Source organism: Natrix helvetica (assembly GCF_964273705.1).
Source record: "Natrix helvetica genome assembly, chromosome: 1".
Classification (NCBI taxonomy): Eukaryota; Metazoa; Chordata; class Lepidosauria; order Squamata; family Natricidae; genus Natrix; species Natrix helvetica.
This window is the reverse complement of record NC_138548.1, coordinates 213044825-213070431: the sequence shown is the minus strand read 5'-3', so window position 1 is coordinate 213070431 and position 25607 is coordinate 213044825. Positions and strand designations below refer to the sequence as shown.

The 25607-nt window shown below is 42.6% G+C and overlaps 1 protein-coding gene and 1 pseudogene across 10 annotated transcripts in view; one reads left to right on the top strand and one right to left on the bottom strand.

Moving 5' to 3' along the window:
• LOC309383242 (sterol O-acyltransferase 2-like) overlaps positions 1-25607 on the top strand; it is a 196056-nt gene that overhangs the window by 55185 nt on the left and 115264 nt on the right. For 4 of the 9 annotated variants that reach the window (XM_081935534.1, XM_081935543.1, XM_081935535.1 and 1 more), the window contains 3 exons: positions 854-935; positions 1122-1167; positions 1825-1954. The exons of 1 other annotated variant lie outside the window; for it this stretch is intronic. In XM_081935534.1, coding sequence (XP_081791660.1) covers positions 854-935; positions 1122-1167; positions 1825-1954 — 258 coding nt within the window. Of the gene's footprint in view, positions 1-853; positions 936-1121; positions 1168-1824; positions 1955-3814; positions 3913-4943; positions 5043-5442; positions 5579-23100; positions 23219-25607 lie in introns of those variants that run through there. 4 more of the 9 variants (XM_081935537.1, XM_081935538.1, XM_081935536.1 and 1 more) reach the window with 4 other exon arrangements.
• LOC309383246 (dehydrogenase/reductase SDR family member 1-like) overlaps positions 1-25607 on the bottom strand; it is a 182030-nt pseudogene that overhangs the window by 113328 nt on the left and 43095 nt on the right. The gene's annotated exons all lie outside the window — the stretch shown is intronic.

Genomic DNA, 25607 nt, shown 5'->3' with positions numbered 1-25607 from the left:
TAGCATAAGATAATCACATAAGTTTTGGCCTCCACAGGCTAATTGTTATCACAGACTTTCTCAACCTATGGAACTATTGGATTACACTTTCCATTTGCCTGCCAGTGATTGGGTATAGTAGATGTTGTAAGTAGATTTTAAGTGTTGCAAAATTCTAAGAAAAGTAATATGGATGCAAAGCAAAGGAAACCACTTGCCTGGGTCAAGTACAGTTCTCCAAATTCCTCACAAATCACGATTTCTCCTATTTGCCAGACTTTATGTAGCATGAACAGCTGCAGAACATAGGTGATTAATCCTTGTGAATACATGGAATTCCTTGTTTGTTGCTTTTGTATACGAATGGAGGCAGATTTTCAGAAAGCTGAATTCTGCATCCTGTATCACACCTTAACTACTTTTTGTACATGAGATGTATCATAAGCTACTTTTTGTATATAAGAAATATCCTAATAAGAAGAGCTGTGGTGGCACAGTATTTAAAATGCAGTATTGCAGGCAGATTCTGCCCACTGCTAGATGTTTGATTCTCACCAGCTCAAGGTTAATCTTCCAAGGTTGTTAAAATGAGATCCTGGATTGTTGGGGACAATATGCTGACTCTGTAAACCATTTAGAGAGGGCTGTAAAGCTTTATGAAGCGGTATATACTGTAAGACTAACTGCTATTGCTAATGTTATCGTCATGTACACATAAAGCTTTGCATTCTTCCTGCTAAAATGCTATGCAGAGAGGAGATGCCTGCACTTGAGCAACAGGGAAGCTCCAGGGCAACTATTTCTTCAGCGTACAAACTGCTGTTTCTCTATGTACTTTCAACCATTCCTTTGCTTCTTTCCCCCCCCACTCCAGGGAAGATAAGCTGTCCTGAATTCTCAACCTACTTATATTTTCTCTTCTGCCCTACTTTGATCTACAGAAAGAGCTATCCAAGGTAACTCCTTGCATATCGTGTTTTTGGGCTCCCTGGTTTCTCAGCTCTATGAGAAAAAGAATGGGCAAAATGGGCTTCAGGAGATACAGCCCGTGCCCCCAGAGCAACCTTGTAACCATTGTATTTTCCAAGAAAAGGGAACTACTCTGTTATATCTCAACTCAATCCCTGTTCCTTTCCTTATAGAGACCCATACATCCGCTGGAGTTACGTCATCCGAAAACTGGTTGAGGTGAGAGAAGCACATTAAGTTTCCATTGACTGGATGGTTTTATCTGGTCTCTCTGTGGATTAGAAATGTGCTTGGGGACTATTGGATTTTCCCACAAGACTTAGCTAGACTGGTAACCTTAAAGTGTCTGAGCTGGCCAAGGGAGTAAATAGCAATAATACTATTTTAAAAAGCCCTGGATGACAAAAGGCCACCGTTTAAATTTCTCACATTTCTCTAGCCTTGACTGAATGATTTATAACATTTCTCCTGCGACATACTTGATGCAAATCAGTTCACTTTCCTAAGAGATGTTCAATTTAAAACTTTATACACAATGTACATATTTTCAAATATCTCCCATAGGAAAAGAAAAGGAAAAATGGGTTTGGAAGAGAGCAGAGTTGGTGGAACCTAGAACCACTCAGGAAGAGTGTAGTGCATAAATCTATGCCAGATAGACTAAAATTAAACAGAAGAGGGGCTGGTGTACAGGAGGACAGCATTTGAGCATTGTAGGATATTAAAATGGCATCCAAATCCAGCTTCTGAAATCATAGACCATAAGAAGGTTTCTCTTAGTCATAGTTGAGAGCTGACAACCTGTATGCTTTGCCAGAACAACATTGGGATGCCAGTAGGTCACTAAGGTAGAGTTTTTTTCTCTCTGTTCCACAGTTCTTGGCTGGTATATATTTTGTGAATTTCATTCTGAAATACTATTTCATCCCTAACTTCGGCAACATGCATAAGCAGCCCTTCACCATCAAAATCCTGCTGCTCTCCATCTTTGATTCAGTTATACCCGGTATGTGGAAACAATTGTGATTTCATTTGTTTAATGGGATTAAGCAGTAATGCTATGGAAGTGGGATTTGACCTCATCCTGTAGAAGAAACAGGAGAGCCTCAAACACAATCAGGCTGATTTCATTTCATTTCATTTATTCAATTTATAAACCGCCCCCTCTCCCCAAGGGGACTCAGGGCGGTGTACAGACAGGAATAAAGTGCACTATAAACAACGGAAGTACAAAATCACAGAGAGACAAATTAAACAAAGTCTGTACAATGAACATGTAATTAGCTAGTAATTAAACCAATTAAAATACCCCAGAATTTAAAATTTAAAATATAAAATTTATCACACTTGAGAGAAAGTGAAGAGAGACATACTACAGGTAGTTCTCAACATACAACCATTTGTTTAGTGACCTTCGACAGAACTGAAAAAAGTGACCTATAAAAGTTTTTCACATGTACGATCATTGCAGCATCCCCATGGTCACATGATCAAAATTCATGCCATAAATACTGGTGGGAAAAGTTGTAAAATGGCGGTGGGGTAAATACACAGCCATCCAGAATTGTTTTAGATAACAAGATGCGCAGCATATATATTTAATAGATAAATAGTTACTTCATACAACAACCCAAAATATTTACGATTTTGGCCTATATGTAACTGCTACAGAAAATGATGATGTAGGTCTGGCAGGCTGCTGGTTTTATTCATGATGAAAGTATGTGAAATAGATCAAAAGTCAAGCAAAGAAGTCTTTATGAATTCATTGTTGAATGATTCTGTTTCCTCTAAAAGCGCTTTCGCAACCCATAGATATTTACTCTTTTCTTCTGCTTTTGCCTTAATTATTCTCCAAGTGTCATCTGTGGTGGGATGCAAAAATTTTTACTAGCAGTTCTGTGGGTGTGGCTTGGTGGGTGTGGCTTAGTGGGTGTGGCAGGGGAAGGTTACTGTAAGATCTCCTTTTGAACATTGCCCAAATCCATCATTCTTCCTTGGAGTTCAACTTGAACACCATCCACGTTGACAAAACCACTGTCAGTCAATTGCAAAAGCCAGCTTTGCATGGAGCAACTTATATCCTACAACAATACCTTTAGCACCCTCAAACGCTAACATCTGCCTATCCCTTGGACTCAACAAAAGGGTCATAAAAACAGTCAAAAAATCTGTTGTTGTGACCAACAACAACAATAATAATGGTGGACTCACACATCAATTTGCAGGTGTCTAAATCTTAGACAATGTAGGCTGCAGCCTTAGTTAGAAACAGGAATATCACACTAAAAGTGATCTTCTCAAGTCTTACAGCGCCATGCTACTTTAATCCTTGTTGAGTGACCACAGTTGGAACCAGCAACTTGAAAGTAAAGTGGTTGCTAAGTAATACCATAACTGTGTGGTGAGATTACTTCAACTTTCTTTAGTTTTACAAACCTTTGAAGGTTATAAATGTAGGGTTGGTTGCAAAAGTAGATCACCATCATGACTGCAAACGGCACTAAACAAGGTAATTCCTAACAATGGGAACTAAACAATAACATAGTCAAGCCATTCTGCTTTTCTTCCATTTGGATATCCCCAAAGTACTTTTAAAAAGACAGTTGGACTTTCCTGGGGGGTTTTCTGTGAAAGCTTCATTTCTCATTCAAGAAGCTTCTTAGTTCATTTTCAGAACACTTTGGGACAATGATGACCTGGATGATTAAGAATCTCTATAGACATTCCATTAGGATATTAGCCTAAAAGTCTAACCTGATTTGCAATTGTCTTTCTTAAATCTGTAACAATAATTGAGTTTTTAACCTCTTCTCTCTCCCGAAAGTGGGAAGAATTCATGCATTTCTTTGCCTCTCTCATTCAGGGATATCATTTCTATTCGTGGTCTTCTATTTCTTCCAGGACTGCTGGCAAAACATATTTGCTGAGATCCTGCGCTTTGCGGACCGTTCTTTCTACAAGGTGATGACATGAGGGAGCGGGGTGGGTGGGGGGAGGACAAGAAAGATATGGGAAGTCTGGATTTCATTCCTCATGGAATGAAACTAACTATTTTTAACAGTTTATTTATACCTTTTCATTTAACATACAAAAGAGCTTTGTGAACAGTGTATTGACTGGGTCAATTTGCATACATAATAATACTTTTCCAGCTCCTAATTTCTACGTCTGTTATCCAATCTTTTATAAAACATTTCCCATGTTCAAAAATACTCTGTATCTTCTTCTTCTTTTATCTTTAATGTCAGTCTGTCCATTTCTGCATCTCATGGATAGACGTACTTGAATGGTCCATTGGCCATGAAGAACAGTTTGAAAAAAATTGGAAAGAGTTCTGAGAGGTTATGGCTCTGAAAGAAAAGCAAATTTGAACTTGCTAAAATACATGTACTGGAGAAGCTGACACTGAACTATCCGATTGCTTGTAATCAAAGTAATCAATACAGGTGGTCCCTCATTTAGCAACTGGGTGTACTTACAACTATGATGATAAAGTTATGATCAATCCTCATATTTACAATCTCTGCAGGTCTGTAAAGTGAAGGAAAGTAGAACTAAGATTGCAAGCATGTATTTTCCATACTAATTGTTTCAAGGGGCTTGTAAAATATTTTAGTTTTTGCTTTTATCGTATGGCACCGCAGTCACTTTAGGTGAGATAGGCAGCTCTGTAAATTCAACAATAAATTAGGCAAATTAACACAACTTTGTTACTGCTCCCAATTGTGGTCACTAAATGAAGACCACCTATAGAAACATGTATGTTTAGGGACTATAAGAGGCCTGGTTGTTAGTTGCAAATTCCCACTGGTTTCCCCACTGATTTAGTGATGGAAATTCTAATCCCGACTGCCCTTGTAACTCAAGGACTACCTGTACACAGTCAATCTAGAGTGGATTGTCTCTTTCCTTGCCAAAGTACAGTGGTGTTCCAGTTTCAAGCCTGGCATTTCTGTGTTTTTCATGCTCTTTATTTCATTCTCCCTGTCTAGGACTGGTGGAATTCCACATCATTCTCGGCATATTTTAGGTCATGGAATGGGATTGTACACGATTGGCTGTACTGCTATATTTATCAAGATTTTCTGTGGGTAGGTAAGGGCGTAATGGGCTGTGAGAATAGTCTTTGGGGGCAGGAGGAAGAACTGAAATCAGGGCAATGGTCAAAAGGAGATGTCTCAGCTCAGAGCAGGACTGGGGGTAAAATGACATCTCAGGAGGGATTCTTCCTTGTGGTTCAGAAAATAAAAGTCAGGAATGGGGGAAGCGCTTTCAGCCTTGCAAGATTCTATTTCTGTAACTTTGCAATAAAAGTACTATTATTGGTTTACTGTCTGGACTACCTGAAAGGGCTGACAAGCTTACCAAACCCACCCTATAGTGCTCCATAAAGTACACCTTCTCTGTGTAATTTCTCTATTCGTATCTTCATTGCTTATTGGTGAACACCAGGATGAGGTCTATAATTCACTTGTGCTCCTTCTCTTCCAGCTGATTGGAGGGAGAGCCCGAGCTGGAGCTATGCTCATGGTCTTCCTTGTGTCAGCGGTTATCCATGAATACCTCTTCACCTTGGCTTTTGGCTTCTTCTTTCCTGTCGTGTTTGTGCTTTTTGCCATGACTGGAGGTTAGTACTGCATCAGGAAATGGACTAATAAACCATCCCTTAGAGGATTCAAGCAAGGCCCATTAAAAACAATGTGACATGGATTGCTCCTGTTGAATTCTGAGTGGCTGAAGGTTGACTCAGCCTTCCATCCCTCCGAGGTCGGTAAAATAAGGACCCAGATTGCTGGGGGCAATAGACTGACTGTAAACTGCTTAGAGAGGGTTGTAAAGCACTATGAAGCGGTATATAAGTCTAAGTGCTATTGCTAATCTATTCGGCCCTTTCGCTGGTTTGCGGTTCCCACACTTCCCAATTGGCATGCATTCATGTCCTTTTGGATACATTTTTTTTACCACTTGTAGGTGGAGTTGCTCCAAATTTATTCAAAATATATTAAGGAACAAGGGTCAACTTGGGATAAAGGCACAAGTGCACACTGAATGGCCTTTCCTATACGGAATCAATAGGGGCAAAATGGGAGTTTGTTTGCAAGATTCAATTAGTTTGTTTATTATTGTGAAGATTTACTTATCTGAGTTGTGCCTCACAGAAACTCCTTGGCAATATTTCATTGTACAGCCTTGCGCTTGGAAGCTATCGGCCTGGCAATTGTCCAAGGACTGATAAGGTCTGTTGTTGCAATTAAACTTCGAAAGGCTTAATCCGGGACTTTGCTGGATGTGAATGCGAGGAATTCACATTAGCCAAATAAATGGGGGAGGGGTGTGTTTGGAACAAGGAGTCTGTTTCGTGATTCTGTTAAGCTTAGGTCAGACCATTTCTCAATCTTGGTGACTTTGACTTCAGCTTCCAGAATTCCCCAGATGATGCGCTGTATGGTTAGGACAGAGGCTGCTTTTTCATGCTTGAGAAAGTTATTTTGATGTAGTATTTTTGTTTTCAAATCTTGCTGGTCATTGACTGAGTAAACAGTGGTTCTTCTGTGAGAAAATTAAGATTCTTCATTCCAGCAGGAGGGAAAATATAATCTCAAACATGAACAGCTTTACAAATTAAAAAGCAAGAGCAAAAACAAAATTAATAACTGGAAAACAAAATTTTGTTATTTCAGAAGTCCAATCACATTTCCAAAACAGATATTTTAATCATGGTCAGGACCCAGATAAAAGAGCAACATGAAAATAGCCTAGGTTCTAGGAGCAGAGAGTTCCACCTGCAACGGCATTGCTTTGAGAATTCTAGTTCCCAAATTATTTTACCTCCATGGAAGTAGGGATGGGCATATTGTCTTGTAATTAACATGGAAATTGCTATTATGTTAGATTTCTTAATGAGCAATGTTCCTATTATAGATAACAGTTATTAGAAATCAATAAGTGACAGATCTCCTTGGCTCAGTGTGGCTGGAATATACAAAATTAACCCTTTTTCTGTTTGTCCTGTTTAGTGTTTTTTAATTTTGTTCTCAATGATAAGAGAAAAGGCCCTTTCTGGAACACCATCATATGGATATTCCTGGGTTTGGGCATAGCAATCTTTTTCTCCTTATACTGCCAAGAGTTTTTTGCACAGGTCCACTGTCCACTCAAGGAGGTGAGTAGACAGTTTATGTTGTGGAGTTGGAATTAGTCTTGGGTTCCCTCTTCATTTTGCATTATTGTAAATATCTCTTCTTCCAAGAGGGTCAAGCCTATAAAATGGCATATGTTCCATCTGCTAAAATTAAGATAAAGAAGGTGGTGAATTCAGAAATACCAGGAACTTGCAGATAAAATTGTTATAAAGCTAAGAACTGGTTCTAATTCTGTTGGTATTGGCAATGGCTAATAGCAGCTCAGGGGATATAGGCTGTACCAGTGACGTGCGGTGAGATTTATGGCTGGTGAGGCACCAATGTCATCATAATCAGATTTAGGGGGGGGGGATTTCCAACAAAACGCAGCAACCGGAGAAAAGCAGCGAGGGGCAAAGAAGCTCGTTGGGGAGAGGCACGTGCTGTTTTTGCCTTAGATTCCTCTCCTCTGCGCACGGACCTTTCCTCCTGGGCTCTCTCCCAGCAACCTCACCAGCTGCTTCTTTTGCCATGACGTTTCCCAGCATGGCAAAATACTTTTTTTCCCTTCGCCTTCCAGCCAACCAAGAAAGCTTCTGAAGGCCTGTTGTTGCAATTAAACTTCGAAAGGCTTAATCCGGGACTTTGCTGGATGTGAATGCGAGGAATTCACATTAGCCAAATAAATGGGGGAGGGGTGTGTTTGGAACAAGGAGTCTGTTTCGTGATTCTGTTAAGCTTAGGTCAGACCATTTCTCAATCTTGGTGACTTTGACTTCAGCTTCCAGAATTCCCCAGATGATGCGCTGTATGGTTAGGACAGAGGCTGCTTTTTCATGCTTGAGAAAGTTATTTTGATGTAGTATTTTTGTTTTCAAATCTTGCTGGTCATTGACTGAGTAAACAGTGGTTCTTCTGTGAGAAAATTAAGATTCTTCATTCCAGCAGGAGGGAAAATATAATCTCAAACATGAACAGCTTTACAAATTAAAAAGCAAGAGCAAAAACAAAATTAATAACTGGAAAACAAAATTTTGTTATTTCAGAAGTCCAATCACATTTCCAAAACAGATATTTTAATCATGGTCAGGACCCAGATAAAAGAGCAACATGAAAATAGCCTAGGTTCTAGGAGCAGAGAGTTCCACCTGCAACGGCATTGCTTTGAGAATTCTAGTTCCCAAATTATTTTACCTCCATGGAAGTAGGGATGGGCATATTGTCTTGTAATTAACATGGAAATTGCTATTATGTTAGATTTCTTAATGAGCAATGTTCCTATTATAGATAACAGTTATTAGAAATCAATAAGTGACAGATCTCCTTGGCTCAGTGTGGCTGGAATATACAAAATTAACCCTTTTTCTGTTTGTCCTGTTTAGTGTTTTTTAATTTTGTTCTCAATGATAAGAGAAAAGGCCCTTTCTGGAACACCATCATATGGATATTCCTGGGTTTGGGCATAGCAATCTTTTTCTCCTTATACTGCCAAGAGTTTTTTGCACAGGTCCACTGTCCACTCAAGGAGGTGAGTAGACAGTTTATGTTGTGGAGTTGGAATTAGTCTTGGGTTCCCTCTTCATTTTGCATTATTGTAAATATCTCTTCTTCCAAGAGGGTCAAGCCTATAAAATGGCATATATTCCATCTGCTAAAATTAAGATAAAGAAGGTGGTGAATTCAGAAATACCAGGAACTTGCAGATAAAATTGTTATAAAGCTAAGAACTGGTTCTAATTCTGTTGGTATTGGCAATGGCTAATAGCAGCTCAGGGGATATAGGCTGTACCAGTGACGTGCGGTGAGATTTATGGCTGGTGAGGCACCAATGTCATCATAATCAGATTTAGGGGGGGGGATTTCCAACAAAACGCAGCAACCGGAGAAAAGCAGCGAGGGGCAAAGAAGCTCGTTGGGGAGAGGCACGTGCTGTTTTTGCCTTAGATTCCTCTCCTCTGCGCACGGACCTTTCCTCCTGGGCTCTCTCCCAGCAACCTCACCAGCTGCTTCTTTTGCCATGACGTTTCCCAGCATGGCAAAATACTTTTTTTCCCTTCGCCTTCCAGCCAACCAAGAAAGCTTCTGAAGGCGTGTAAGAAAGCCCCCCCCCCATTGCCCGAACGTGTGTGACGGGCTCCCAACAGCGGCTGCTCGGATTTGCCATTTGAGAGAGAGAGAGAGAGAGAGAGAGAGAGAGAGAGAGGGAGAGAGGGAGAGAGAGAGAGTGTATCCCTCCTTCCTTCAGCCCAGTTGGGTTCCACCTGCAACGGGCTGAAGGAAGGAGGGATTCACTCTCTCTCTCTCCCTCTCTCTCTCTCTCTCTCTCTCTCTCTCTCTCTCTCTCACACACACACACACACACACACACACAAATGGCAAATCCGAGCAGCCGCTGTTGGGAGCCCATCACATACATTCGGGCAATGGGGGGGGGGCTTTCTTGCATGCCTTCAGAAGCTTTCTGAAGGTGTGCAAGAAAGCCCCCCCCCCCATTGTCCGAACGTGTGTGATGGGCTCCCAGCAGCGGCTGCTCGGATTTGCCATTTGAGAGAGAGAGAGTGTGCCTGTGCATCCCTCCTTCCTCCAGCCCAACACTCGCTGGCATCCTGGCCAGACGAGAGGGACTGCAGAGAGGGTCTCCTCGAGTCTAGGGCAGCGAGTCATTCGGTGGGAAAGTTGCCTCTTGGATGGAATAACCCGGCTTGGCTCCCGCTTTCGATCTGCCGCCCAACAACTGAACGGAGAAGCGAAAAGGCAGGAGAGATGAGGCAGGAGAGACGAAGCGGGAGCCAAGCCGGGTCATTCCTTCCAAGAGGCAACTTTCCCATCAAATGACTCACTGCTCTAGACTCCGGAGACCCTCTCTGCAGTCCCTCTCGTCTGGCCAGACCAGAGGGACTGCAGAGAGGGTCGCCTCGACTCTAGGGCAGTGAGTCATTCGATGGGAAAGTTCCCTCTTCCTCTGCCCAGCCCTCCTTTGCTTAGGCTTCTTTGTCAAGAAGCGGCTTTTGGGGCTAATGGGAGAGGAGACTGAAAAGAAAAAAAAACATACGAGAGCTTGCTGTGAGGCTTTAGCGAGCTCATCCTCTGAGGCGAGGCTGAGCTAGCTGCTGCTGATTCTGCTTAACTGTTTAAAAAGCTTCAAAAAGTCCTGCCTCACAGTACCAGGCGCTTTTTTGAGGCTTTTTTTAACAGTTAAGCAGAGTCATCAGCAGCTAGCTCAGTCTCGCCTCAGCTGTCGCCTGAGAGGCTGAGCGCGCTAAAACCTCACAGCAAGCTCTCGTATGGTTTTTTTTTCTTTTCATGATGAGAGGTGCGGCTGTGCCTCACTTGCCTCACCTGACTGCACGTCACTGGTCTGTACACATATATGTACTTACTAATTAACTTGACAGACTGACCAACCAACTGACCAGTTAATTTGTACCATTAAGTTGGTTCTAATTTCTAGTGACAGCATAAATAGATCTTCTCCATGTTGATCTATGCCTACTTGTTCTTTCAAGTCTCCCAATGATTCAGTCATAGCCAGTATAACTGACTCCATCCACTTTGCTACTGGTCATCCTTCTCTATCCTTCCTTCCTTTTCCAACATTCTCTATTCCTAGCCTTAGTTATGTATTTGGTTTTGGCTCTAAAACATTAAATAATTCAATCCAATCAATAAAAAAATAAAGAGAAAATATTTCACGTTAGCTGTATTTGGGGGCATTCAATATGTGAAAAAAGCAACTGACTGTTATTGATATATGAATGTTGCAAAGTTCTTATTGTTTTATTTTCACTTCACTTCTCTTCATTTTATGGAGCCCTAAGCAGGAAAAAAGGCCAAATAAAAGGTCCATTGAGAGCAGCAGATATGCCCAGCGTGTTGCCAACCATGTATATTGGCTCTGATTGGGAATCCAGCATATTTTGGGGACACCAGGTTCTGTAATTTTTTCAAAGCAACACTCTGTTTTACAGCATAGCTGGAGATGCTCACCTGCAGGGAGTGAAAGCAAATCTTTCTTCCTTCTCCTCATATCAGTAGCTGCAAAAGGTGCTCTGTGACATAGAAAATTCTGGGTCTAAGAGCCTTTGATAAGCAACATCTTTCAAGTCTGGGCTACCTTGGGTTGCCTCCACGAGTTGAGAGGCCTGAGGAGCAAAACTGACAGAGCCAGATTCTCCATCCCAGAATAGGCTAAGCCTGCAGTTCAAAGTCTCTCCAGTGCTGCCTTTAACATTGCTGAAACTCTGGGAATGTTATTGTGCTGATGGGCTCCTTATGTTGGAACATATACATGGTAGATCTAAGCACGTGATTAGCTGGAATTCTTTTATCATTTAGTCTCATGGCAGTTCTTTCTCTTCTAGCTGTTCTTTTTCTCTTTACATAGTCATTGTTTTATTTTTTCAGAAGACCTTCTGGGGGCAAGTGACTCCACGTTCCTGGTCTTGCCACGCATAAGCAACTATTTCCAGCCTACCATAGCTTTCACAAGGATAGCACATTGACCTGCTGCTGCGGCAACAAGGACTCCCAGCACATCATGTATCTCCTCCGTTCCCTCCATGGAAAGCTGCATTTGGAAATTCCTTACCTGATAGTGTTAAAATTTGGTTTGTAGGTTCAAAGTCTTTCATCTAGTGGAGACAGAATATCTACAAAGATCCCTGCTGTGTCAAGTTCATGGCTCTTCTTGGTGCTCAAAATCCAGGCAAAAGGCTCTAAGGAAAATTTACAAATGACAATCTTTAGTTGCCTCCAAGACTTACAAAATTATCTCCCTTTCTTAACCTACTTTAAAAAAAAACACGAGCTCCAACTTGAAATGTAGGTTATCCCACATCCCAGCTTTAATCCAAGCACTATTGGTTTTATATCAGCAGTCAGCTTTCCAGATACAGGTGAAATCCAGCTCCCAGCAGGTCCCTTGATGAGGAATGATGGGAGTTAGAATTCAACAATATCAGAAGTACTGCTTATATTTTCTACCTTTAGATTTTCATTCAACATTTTATCTCCCGCAGTGAAGGAAGGGAATCTGAATTACCACCAGCAGTATCCATTCAATGCTTACCATATTGTGTGAATGATTTTTGAAACTATATTTGGAAATTAAAACAGAATATGCCAAACCAATCTTATTTCATTTTTTTGACAAAGTGACTAAATAAGTAGACCAGCAAAATTCTGTGAACATAGTATACCTAGACTTCCACAAGGCCACACTTTCTATTATTCTACTATGCCATTTCTATTGTGGGAAAATGGGAGGGGGGATGGTACAGAGTTAAGTGCTATGTAACAAAAAAAAAAATCCTTTCTAGAAAGCCAAAGTCATCCTTTGTCTTTGCATCTCTGCAACTGAGCGGAACTGGATGGTTGGAACTTCCAGCATGCCAGTGGAAGATTGGAGCATGTGTTTGTTTGTTTGTTTTATTGGATTTATATGCCGCCCTTCTCCCAAAGGACTCAGAGCGGCGTACAACATTAAAAAACACACATCCCGAAAGTTAAAAAGAAATTAAATACATATCCAAAAAAATAAACCCAATTTATAGGACAATACATTTAAAAAATGAGATAAAATTAACAGGCCAGGCCGGCTTGCTGGAAAAGCCAACTTTTTAGGGCGCGTCGGAAGGACCGGAGGTCAGGGATTATGCGAAGCTCGGGGGCAGCTCATTCCAGAGGGAAGGCGCTCCCACAGAGAAGGCTCTCCCCCTGGGGGTCACCAGCTGACACTGTCTGGCTGATGGCCCCCTGAGAAGGCCAACTCTGTGGGATCGTACTTGACGGTGGGAGGCTACTGGTGGCAGTAGGTGGTTTCGCAGGTACCCTGGGCCTAAGCCATGGAGCCCTTTAAAGGTCATAATTAATACCTTGAATCGCATCCGGCAACCAGTGCAGGCTGCCTAAAAGGGGTGTAACATGGGAGCACCTAGGTACCCCCATGACAACCTGCGCGGCCGCATTCTGGACCAGCTGAATCCTCCGGGTGCTCTTCAAGGGCAGCCCCATGTAGAGAGCATTGCAGTAGTCCAGGCGAGAAAGGACGAGGGCATGAGTGACTGCACAGACCATCCCGATCCAGGAAGGGGTGCAACTGACGTACCAGGCGAACCTGGTAAAAGGCCCCCCTGGTCACGGCCGTCAGGTGTTCTTCTAAACTAATCTGCGTATCCAGGAGGACTCCCAGATTGCGAGCCTTCTCTGAGGGGCTAAAATTTCTCCCCCTATCATCAAAGATGGAACAAGATGTACAAATCAGGATGACGGAAACCACAGCCACTCAGTCTTGGAGGGATTGAGCTTGAGCCTGTTCCTCCCCATCCAGATCCTCAAAGCCTCCAGGCATCGGGACATCACGTCAAGGGCATCGTTTGGGTGGTTTGGGGTAGAGATGAAAAGTTGGGTATCATCAGCATATTGATGATACCGTACCCCAAAACCACGGATGATCTCACCCAACAGTTTCATACATATGTTGAACAGGAGGGGTGAGAGAATCGACCCCTGGGGCACCCCACAAGTGACGCGCCTGGGGCTCGATCTCTGCCCTCTAGTCAACACAAACTGCGACCGATCCGACAGGTAGGAGGAGAACCACCATAAACGGTGCCCCCCACTCCCAACCCCCCGAGTCGTCGCAGTAGGATACCATGGTCGATGGCATCGAAAGCTGCCAAGAGGTCTAATAGGACCAGGACAGAGGAGCAGCCCCTGTCCCGGGCCCTCCAGAGATCATCCTCCAACGTGACCAATGCCGTCTCCATGCTGTACCCGGGCCTGAAACTCAACAGAAACAGATCCAAGTAAACAGCTTCATCCAGGTACTGGGGAAGCTGACGTGCAACCACACTCTCGACAACCTTTGCTACAAAGCGAAGGTTGGAGACTGGACGATAGTTGGCTAAAGAAGCTGGGTCCAGGGAAGGCTTCTTAAGGAGGGGCCTCACCACCGCCTCCTTCAAGGTGGTGGAAAAGAACCCCTCTCTCACTGAAGCGTTGGTAATCGCCTGGAGCCAGCCTCGTGTCACCTCCTGGGAAGCCGAAACTAACCAAGAGGGACACGGGTCCAGCACACAAGTGGCAGCACTGAGTCTCCCCATAATCCTGTCCATGCCTTTGGGGAACACAGGGTCAAACTCATCCCAGATTGTCTCCTCAAGATTCATCCCCGTCGGCTCGCCCGAATCTACCCAGTCAGAGTCCAAGCCTGTCCGGATCTGAGTGATTTTATCCTACAGATACTGAACAAATTCTTCAGCCCTACCCTGCAAGGAGTCTTCCCCAGTTTCTTGGTTAAGTAAGGAGCAGGTCACCCTAAACAGGGCAGCTGGGTGGTTTTCTGCAGATGCGATAAGAGCGGAAAAATGTTGCCGTTTTGCCGCTTCTATCGCCACTAAGTAGAATTTAATATGAATTCTCACTAGTGTTCGATCTGATTCGGACCGGCTGGCCCTCCAGCCACTCTCTAGGCATCTTTTCCGGCGTTTCATCTCCCGGAACTCCTCAGTAAACCAGGGAGCCACCCGGGATCGACACTGGGTGAGAGGCCGCAAAGGCACAACGCGATCCAAGGCCCCAGCGGCCGCCCTATCCCAGGCTTCCACTAGGGCTTCGGTCGAGTTGTGAGCAAGGGATTCAGGAAAAGTCCCAAGCTCCATCAGGAACCTTTCGGGGTCCATCATGTGCCTGGGGCGGAACCATCTAGTTGGTTCCGCCTCCCTGCGGCAAGGGGTAGCAGTATGGAAGTCAAGCCTGATGAGGAAATGATCAGACCATGACAAGGGTTGAATAGAAATATCCCCTAAATCTAGATCGTTCATCCACTGCCCAGAGACAAAAATCAGGTCGAGCGTCTGGCCCCCTTATGGGTGGGGTCTTGAATTAACTGAGTTAGGTCCATAGCTGTCATGGAAGCCATGAACTCCCGAGCTGACTCGGATGTCTCGCCAATGGAAGGCAGATTGAAATCCCCCAGGACCATAAGCCTGGGGAAATCAACCGCCAATCCAGCTAACATATCCAGCAGCTCCGGCAGGGCCGATGAAACATAGCAGGGAGACAGGTACGTAACAAAAAGGGCCACCTGAGCTCCAAGGCCCCACTTCACAAAGAGGGACTCACACCCGCCTATCTGAGGCACAGTGAACTCCTGAGGTCTGAGACTTTCCCTAATAACCACTGCCACCACCCCCGCCCCTGCCCTGGGCTCTTGGCTGGTGAAACACCCGGAAGCCTGGTGGGCATAGTTCGCTAAGAGGCACACCCCCCTCATGGCCAAACCAGGTCTCCATAATGCATGCCAGGTCCGCTCTACCCTCTTCCATGAGGTCGTAAATGAGGGGAGCCTTATGTACGACGGACCTGGTGTTAAGCGACACCAGCCGGAGACCAGGGTCCTGTAATCTCGGGCACCCAGGGGTGCGAGAAGGGCGATGAGGGTCGGAACGCGTGATCGCTCTTAAACAGCAAATCCGCGTCCTCCGAACATCATTTGGCCCTCGCCCCCCCACCATATCTGCCTCTCCCACAAACAGTAGAGATGGTGAACCCCCCAATGGAATGGCTTAATGTCTCCCCTGGAATCCCAACCCTTCCTAGCCCTCCCAACCCGCGCCCATTAGTTAGCTCTGGCCTGTGCCCTGGCAGACTCCCCCCCAAGCCTGTCTGAGCCATCCGAATCAACCCCCTCCCCCCCTTAAAAAGCTTTCAGATTTGGGTTTTCCCACATGTACCAACATGGCTCTCTTAATAAATTGGAACTTTGAGCAATACTTTGCCTTGCCTACTTAATTTTGGATGCTATTTGGAATCCTGACAGAGTAGTCCTTAATGGCACTACCTCTACATGGAGGGAAGTAAGCAGTGGGTACCCCACTTAAGCCCAGAATTTTTCAATATCTTTATAAATGGCTTTGGAAAAAGTGGAAAAAAGAGTAACTGAGATGGTTAGGGGCCTGGAACCAAAAACATGAAGAATGGTTGCAGGTATCGGGAATTGCCAGTTTAGAGAAAAGAAGGACTGGGGTGACATGATAGCAGTATTGAAGTATTTGAGGGGCGACCATTAAGAAGGGGGAGTCCAGCTATTCTCCAAAGTACCAGAAGGCAAGAGAAACAATGGGTGGAAACTAATCAAGGAGAGAAGCAACTTGGAGTTATGGAGAAACTTCCTAACAGTAAGGACAATTAACCAGTGGAACATCTTGCCTTCAGAGGTTGTAGGTGCTTCATCACAGGAGGTTTTTGAGAAAAGACTGGACAACCACCTATCTGAAATGGTATAGGGTCTCCTGCTTGAGGTTGGACTGGAAGACCTCCAAGGTTCCTTTCAGCTCTATTCTGATTGATTGAAATAAGGGATGCCTCATCCACAATACAATAGACTGCAGTATGAGACAAGGGTAAAGCCATGCCACGTTTCTCATCCAAGGAGAAACAAGTTGCTCCTGCAATACAGTATTTTAAAATAACAAATATTTAGTCACAAACTTTATGGTGCTTCAATTATTTCTCTCAATATAACAAAGTGACATCTTTTATTTCACTGCAGAGGCTGAAGCATTGTCTGAAGAGTATTCAGCCATGTGAATTTTATTAAAAATGATGCTTAATAGGCAATCAAGAGAACATACTTATTGATAGCACAGCATTTGTTTAGCTGTTTCTACATTTATGCTTTTAATATTGGCGGAGGAGGCAGGCACTTTGAATAAATACATTCATAGTGCAACTTGTGTAAACTTTTACAATACAATACAATAGTAGAGTTGGAAGGGACCTTGGAGGTCTTCTAGTCCAACCCCATGCCTAGGCAGGAAACCCTACACCGTTTCAGACAAATGGATATCCAACATCTTCTTAAAGACTTCCAGTGTTGGGGAATTCACAACTTCTGGAGGCAAGCTGTTCCACTGATTAATTGTTCTAACTGTCAGGAAGTTTCTCCTCAGTTCTAAGTTGCTTCTCTCCTTGATTAGTTTCCACCCATTGCTTCTTGTTCTACCCTCAGGTGCCTTGGAGAATAGTTTGACTCCCTCTTCTTTGTGGTAACTCCTGAGATATTGGAACACTGCTATCATGTCTCCCCTAGTCCTTCTTTCTCTTAAGCTAAACATACCCAGTTCCTGCAACCGTTCTTCATATGTTTTAGTCTCCAGTCCCCTTTTAAGACAGATACTCTTCTATGTTAGTGTTATAGATCTCTCTGATTTTCTGTCACCTTGCTACCTGGTTCACAAATTATATTAAGTCAGTTTTGGCTTAAGCAAGGCTTAATGAATCAAATGGAATTGTTAGCATTTATAAAATCCACTGAAAGTCACTTTGCAGCAGTGATTGAGGCATTGGCTAGAACTGGAGAGACCATGAATTCTAGTTCCACTTTAGGATTGAAGCCAGTTAGGTGACCTGGGACCAGTCACTCTCTCAGCCCTAGGTAGGATTTAATGGCAAACCATTTCTGAAACATCTTGCCAACAAAATTGCAGTGACTTCTCCGGGCAGTCTCCAGGAATTGGACACGATTGAAAAAATAAAAATTCGCCAGGGCATAAACTATGATTCACAAATTATTCCGACTGCAATCACGTAAACTGAAACCACACTGTAGCCATATTCATGTTTCTCAGAAACAACTCTAACCAGAATGGTTAAAAACCATGAGAGAACAGTGGTGGGAGGGAACCCGAGTGAAGCATAAAATAGCAGAAAAGTCTAAAAATTAGTATCTCATTCACTATCTAGTCCATCTCAAATGATTATTGTGAATCAAGAGAAGGAAAATCAGCTACACTGTCTGTCAATACGCAGTTGCAGCTGCATAGAAGAAACATGGTGGCCTCCAATCATGAATCACCGGATGGCTGTCATCACCACTGGCCATTTCTCATTCTGGCTGAAAATAACAATATCTGGACACCTAATATTGAGAATAATTGGAATAAAATGCCTATAACATGAGCGTTAGTAGCCAGGGATGATGAAGTTCCCTCTTCCCAGGTCACCATTATCTGTAGCATGAAAATCAACACAAAAGAACAAAGTTAACTTTTGACATAATGAACACAAACCTGTAGCCTCTATAAACAAAGAGCAAAAGAAAAACTGAGCACTGCCGTTCTCACTCCTGCAATTGGTGGAGGAGATGGGGGATGGTGACAGTCCTGGACAGCCTTGTCTGAACTGGGAAGCTAAGCTGGATCAGACCAGGTTAGTATGTGGAGACATCGGGGGAATGGTAAATCTATAGAGTAGTCTGGGAAGTTGAAAAATCCTTCAGGAACAAATCCGTGGCAATCTACTTCTATATTAAAGCCAAGGAAATGACGTGCACAAGACCCCATAGGAAATGGTATGTGGTTGGATCCTGAGCTGTGAATGTTTCTTTGGGAGAAGAGATGATTCTGCCTGCTTTAAAAGAAGTAGTGGTCCTCTTTCCTTAAGAAACAGTTACTCGATTCTACAGACTTTTCGAATTCCTCTCTGACCTCAAACCTTTTGTTCTGGGAGGAGAATGTTGAGTTGTACCTAGGCCCACAGCTTCAAAAATCCCCAGACCTTACCTAGATCTTTTCAGTCAGATTTCCGGCCAGGTTACAATACTGAGACTCGAGTGTGATTGCATTTCTTGAGGATCCTCTGGCAGATGGTCCTCCGGGATCTCTTGGTGGCTTTGCATAGCATTCATTATGGTATCCCTTTGGATTAATTCTAGGAGTGGAAGGAGCTATTTTATGGTGGTTCTTCTCCTTCCTCCATGGTCCATTTCAGTCAATTTTGCCAAGCCCTCTCATTGATGAGTTCCCCATCTTGATTCTCTTCTCATTCCTATTTAGCATCTATGTGAAACCACTGAGTGAGGTCCTCTATCAGTACAGTTTTAAGTACAATCTACACATTGATTATACTTAGTTATAAACCTATGCCCCAGACCACATGAATGATAGCTGGAGGCTGTGGAAGTCTGGATGGAAAAGAGCAAGCTGTAGCTATATGTCTAGGTGGTTGTAGGGTTTAAGACTTCCTGCCTCCAGATATTTTTCATCATTAACTTCTTCTTTTTTAATCGAAAGATTTTTTTAAACTTTTTAATACAAATTTACACGTATTAAAGTGTTGACCCAATCTTTCCTTTCACATCCTCTCATAACTTGGTTTTCACTTTCAGCCAATTTATTTTCTTCCATTATTTTCCGTTCTTATATTTCTTTTTTCTTAATACATAAACAGTATTTTCAATTGCCCCTTCAAAAATTACACCAAATTATCATTTCATATTTCTCTATTAGTCTATTTTACTATAAACAATATATATCCTCTAGTTTGTTTGTTTTTTTTAATCTGAAAGTCCATTTATTCCGATTCACCAATTCACTGGTTCAATTGGTTAAATCATACATTTCCCCCACTCATTTCTTCTCAGTACTTCCACATTGATTTTCCCTCCCTTTTTTTATTATTATAAATTTTATTTTATTTTTTCTTTGAAAAAGACAAAACAACACATACAGAACAAGAGCAAGGAGGGGGGGGGAAGAAAAAAAACACAATTTCATCAAGCATGTCGTTTGGTTACAAGTTTTTGTGCAACGGTTTTTACAATTCGGAATAAAGTCACTGATTATCCATTAAACATAGTTAAATATTTCATTGAGCATTGTGTGTTCAAGTTACCATTAATATTCTTTCATTTGTGACAACCCTTATTTCTTTACCTCCATAATTATCTACTAGGTAACAATAAGTCTTTATAAAATTATATCACCAATCTCGAAAAAATAAGGATAGAGATTAAGTCAAAAGAAAAATTTTCATTAATTTATATAAGACATTTCTACTTTCCATTAAACATAAAATTTCCAATCATCCACAACTCCGAATGTAATTTTCCATTATTATTTTTCAATCCATGTGGTCATTAAGTATTTCAGTCTATATTTATATCCATTATTCATTACATCATCATTATTCCATTTTATATTATAAAATAGTCACCAGCTACAATCATACCTAAAATTTAAATCATCTCACTCTTATGTATTAAATACATTATTATTCTTATATCGTATAAGTAAGTAGTCTGTTTCATAGTAAAAACTTAACACATAAAAAGAGAGAAAAGAAAGGATTTTTTTTTTTCACAACATTAAGTATAGCTTTCTATTATTATTACATATAAGATAAGATAGAGGGGAAAAAAGAAAATTCATTTCCAGGTTTTTTTATCCAACCATTGATAAAACAAATCCCATTCTTTATAGAATTGCTCATCCTCTAGTTCTCTAATATCAAATGTAAGTTTACTCATTTCAGCACAGTCCATTATTTTCCCAACAATTTCTTCCTCTGTTGGTACTTTCTCATTTTTCCAATTTTTAGCAAATACAATTCTAGCTGCTGTTAACACATTTATGATCAGATATTTCAAGTCCTTATTGTATATTTCTGGTATTATTCCCAATAAAAAAAGTTCTGTTTCAAGTCTATATGTTTATGTATCATTTTCTCCAACCACATGTGTATTTTAGTCCAGTATCTTTTAGGATATATATCCTCTAGTTAAATGTTAACATAGAGCATTTCTTTCAGTTTTTTTCTACAATTAACAATATACTATAATGTCTTTATTTCTTAATTAGTTACATAACAAGTTGCTTCTCTCCTTGATGAGTTTCCATCCATTGCTTCTTGTTCTACTCTCAGGTGCCTTGGAGAATAGTTTGACTCCCTCTTCTTTGTGGCAACCCCTGAGATATTGGAACACTGCTATCATGTCTCCCCTAGTCCTTCTTTCTCTTAAGCTAAAGATACCCAGTTCCTGCAACCGTTCTTCATATGTTTTAGCCTCCAGTCCCCATTTAAGACAGATACTCTTCTATGTCAGTGTTATAGATCTCTCTGATTTTCTGTCACCTTGCTACCTGGTTCACAAATTATATTAAGTCAGTTTTGGCTTAAGCAAGGCTTAATGAATCAAATGGAATTGATAGCATTTATAAAATCCACTGAAAGTCAGTTTGTTAGATTCGGGCAACAAGAGAACAGACTCCAGACGATAGTGACATAACTGCTCTTTATTAGTTAGGTAGTAGTGATCCAGCTGAATACGGGGTCGTGCAGCTCCCCTTTTATGGGGAGCTGGCAGACCTCCCGTCCAATCAGAACAACCCCTTGTTCCCGCCCTAGTGGCGGACCTGAATGGAGACTACAGCAGTTTATGTAAATATCTAACACCCCTCCCCTCTTAGATGGAGTGTTCTGGTTCGTTACAAAGTCCTGTAAGTAAGTGGGTCTCTGTCTTGCTCGGGTGGACCTGCGTAACTCTGGTTGTGCCGGAACGGGTGCAGGATCGGAACGTCCTTTGGAATCGGAGTGTCCTTTTTGTTCCTCAGACCTGGTCGGGGGTAGTTGACTCCCTTCGCTTGGGAGCTGCTCAGTCCTTACATGGATCTCTGGTTCCACCCTCGGTTCTGCTGTGCCATAGTCGTCTGTGATGGGTGCTTCGGGTTGTTGTGTCAGCCATCCTTCCGATGGTATCAATTCCTCGTTTGATGATCGTAGGTTGGAGTGTGTCCGGCGACCTCGGAGTTGGTCGATGTGTCTTTTCCAGTTCCTACCGTCTTCCAGTTCTAACAAGTAGGAACGAGGTCCGGTGATACTGATTACCTTTGCCGGAATCCACAGCGTCCCCCTGCATAGTTGTGGGCATATACTGAATCCCCTATGCTAAAGTTCCGAATTTTGCTCGTAGAGTCTGGGGGCGATGTGGCAGAGTAATTTGGGTGTAGCCTGTCTAGGTGAGACCTTAGTCGGCGACCCATGAGGAGTTCAGCAGGGCTCCTTCCCGTCGTAGCGCTAGGGGTAATGTGTTGAATTAAAAGATAATGGTCAATCCGTGTTTGCCAATCACCTGGGCCCATCCTAGCGAGGGCCTCTTTTGCAGCGCGCACCATTCTTTCCGCCTGACCATTGGATGCCGGATGGAATGGTGCGATGAGGGCATTCTTGCTAGTAGATCTTCGTCCTATCTGCCTCTCGATCCCACCTTCGTCGCCAGTGTTAGATTCGGGCATCGAGAGAACAGACTCCAGACGATAGTGACATAACAGCTCTTTATTAGTTAGGTAGTAGTGATCCAGCTGAATACGGGGTCGTGCAGCTCCCCTTTTATGGGGAGCTGGCAGACCTCCAGTCCAATCAGAACAACCCCTTGTTCCCGCCCTAGTGGCGGACCTGAGTGGAGACTACAGCAGTTTATGTAAATATCTAACACAGTTTGTAGCAGTGATTAAGGCATTGGCTAGAACTGGAGAGACCATGAATTCTAGTTCCACTTTAGGATTGAAGCCAGTTAGGTGACCTGGGACCAGTCACTCTCTCAGCCCTAGGAAGGATTTAATGGCAAACCATTTCTGAAACATCTTGCCAACAAAATCGCAGTGACTTCTCCGGGCAGTCTCCAGGAATTGGACACGATTGAAAAAATAAAAATTCGCCAGGGCATAAACTATGGTTCACAAATTATTCCGACTGCAATCACGTAAAATGAAACCACACTGTAGCAATATTCATGTTTCTCAGAAACAACTCTAACCAGAATGGTAAAAAACCATGAGAGAACAGTGGTGGGAGGGAATAGCAAAAAAAGTCTAAAAATTAGTATCTCATTCACTATCTAGTCCATCTCAAATGATTATTGTGAATCAAGAGAAGGAAAATCAGCTACACTGTCTGTCAATACGCAGTTGCAGCTGCATAGAAGAAACATGGTGGCCTCCAATCATGAATCACCGGATGGCTGTCATCACCACTGGCCATTTCTCATTCTGGTTGGAAATAACAATATCTGGACACCTAATATTGAGAATAATTGGAATAAAATGCCTATAACATGAGCGTTAGTAGCCAGGGATGATGAAGTTCCCTCTTCCCAGGTCACCATTATCTGTAGCATGAAAATCAACACAAAAGAACAAAGTTAACTTTTGACATAATGAACACAAACCTGTAGCCTCTATAAACAAAGAGCAAAAGAAAAACTGAGCACTGCCGTTCTCACTCCTGCAATTGGTGGAGGAGATGGGGGATGGTGACAGTCCTGGACAGCCTTGTCTGAACTGGGAAGCTAAGCTGGATCAGACCAGGTTAGTATGTGGAGACATCGGGAGAATGGGAAATCTGTAGAGTAGTCTGGGAAGTTGAAAAATCCTTCAGGAACAAATCCGTGGCAATCTACTTCTATATTAAAGCCAAGGAAATGACGTGCACAAGACCCCATAGGAAATGATATGTGGTTGGATCCTGAGCTGTGAATGCTTCTTTGGGAGAAGAGATGATTCTGCCTGCTTTGAAAGAAGTAGTGGTCCTCTTTCCTTAAGAAACAGTTACTCGATTCTACAGACTTTTCGAATTCCTCTCTGACCTCAAACCTTTTGTTCTGGGAGGAGAATGTTGAGTTGTACCTAGGCCCACAGCTTCAAAAATCCCCAGACCTTACCTAGATCTTTTCAGTCAGATTTCCGGCCAGGTTACAATACTGAGACTCGAGTGTGATTGCATTTTTTTTTTTTTTTTTCAAAAAGTTTTATTGGTTTTTTTAAAAACATTTATGTGGAAAAGGGTAAGTGGAATAGTTACAAATTTTGGCAGTTGCAAGTATGGCAGACGCCCCCTCCCTCCAGACTCCTAGGTTACATCAAAATATCAAATCTTAATACATAATCATAAAAAATCAGCATATTAATTCTAGAAAAAATAATTTTCAATCAGTTTATATAGTTATAATATATAGTCTAGTTACAAATTCATTGTTACTTTCGGTCTGTTTATAACATTGTGTTTTTCTTATTTATTTTTGTGATCTGAGCTTTCTTGGTGTTGCCCCTTCACCCCCCGCTGGCAGAGCTCCGGCCCCTCCCGTGTCCTGTATGACCGTTGTAGTGTCTTCTGTTTTTTCTAGGTTCGCTTTATTTTTTTCCATAAAGGCCTGTGCCTCTATGGGTGTGTTGATTCTGATTCTTGTCTCCTCCCAGAATATCAGCATACCTTCAGGCATCAACCATCTAAACCACACCCCCTTCTGGTATAATTTATTCGCCAATTGCGAATAACTTTTCCTTTTTTCCCTAATTTTTTTGGGAATCTGCTTCAGAATGGTTATCTCCCTGTCTTGGTATGTCAGTGTTTGCCCCCTTTGTACACCCAGAATTTCACCTCTTGTGGTTTTCCTAAGAAATTTAATATGAACCTCCCTGGGTACATTATGTGTTCTGGCATATGCTGAATTCACTCTATAAGCTAGATCTATCTCCCATTCCATCTGCTGTTTGTCTTTGTGTATATATTCAGCTAAAATATCAGTCATAATGTCCCTTATATTTTCCCCATCTGTTTCTATTACATTTTGAAATCTTAAATAAAAGGACATTCTCTCAAACTCTATTTTCATTTGTTGGATGTCAAGTTCTTTGTTCCCCTTCTGTAAAGCCTCTACCCTCCCCCTCGCCTCCGCCACCCCACCCTCCACAAGGTCCAGTCTCTGTGAGTTCTTAAAAATTTGGGCTTGATTTTCTTTAATTTCATCTTTCATTTCCCTTAACTGTTTCTTAATTTCCTCCTGGCCCTGTAAAATTTGTTGAAGCATTTGTTGAAAGTCTATCTCTGTAGTCTTGGGTTGCATCAGTTCTGTTATCTTTGACTGTGTAGCTGGACTAGACGTTGCAGACGTTGGGGCAGAAGTAGCAAAGCCAGGCTTTCCAGGAGGTGGTCTTTTTGGAGACATGGTTTATGAAGAAAGGGGATCAGTCAGAATAGAAACTGGGCAGCTGGAGAAGTAGAGCAGGGAGGCGAATTCAGGAGGCAGAGGATCCAAACAGATGGGGGTTTCTTTAGTCACTCTGGCAATAGATGAAAGTTTTTTTCTCCAAAGAGTTCAGAAAATAACAGTCCACAAAAGATTCCTCTGGGTGACTCGGAGACAAAGACCGGAAGCCTGAATTTTAAAGGTGGAGTCAGGTTTCACAGTTCATGAAGACAACGGAAGTGTGCCATCTTGCCCTGCCAGCTTTGGGCTCAGAGGCATAGGAAAAATTTTAAAAGTTCATAAAGTTCTCAGTTCACCCATAAGTTCTGGAGCTAAGTTCAATGAAAATCACTTTTATAGGGGTGAGGCATCATTAGTTGGCTCTCCCCCCTCCTCCTTCCCCTGGGGGTGAAAGCAAAATCTTCACAAGCCGCTTGTCCAAGGGAGGGGGGGAAATCCCCCTCCCTCTAGCCACACCTCTAGCAAGAATCCGAAAGTTTAACTTTTTAAAAGTGCTGAAAAGTCCATCAATTCAAAAGAGAAGGAATGCAGAAAGGAAGCCTCTCACCATACTGCCGCTGCTTCGTTCTGAAGTATATTCTCCGATCGGCATGGGGCGAGACGCGCGCGCACGCGCGTCCTCCAAAAAGCTCCCCGATGCCTAGAACGAAGCGGAGAAGCCCCCGCCAGCCGCCGCCGACGCTAGGACCCTCCGCGAGCCGTTCCCTCGG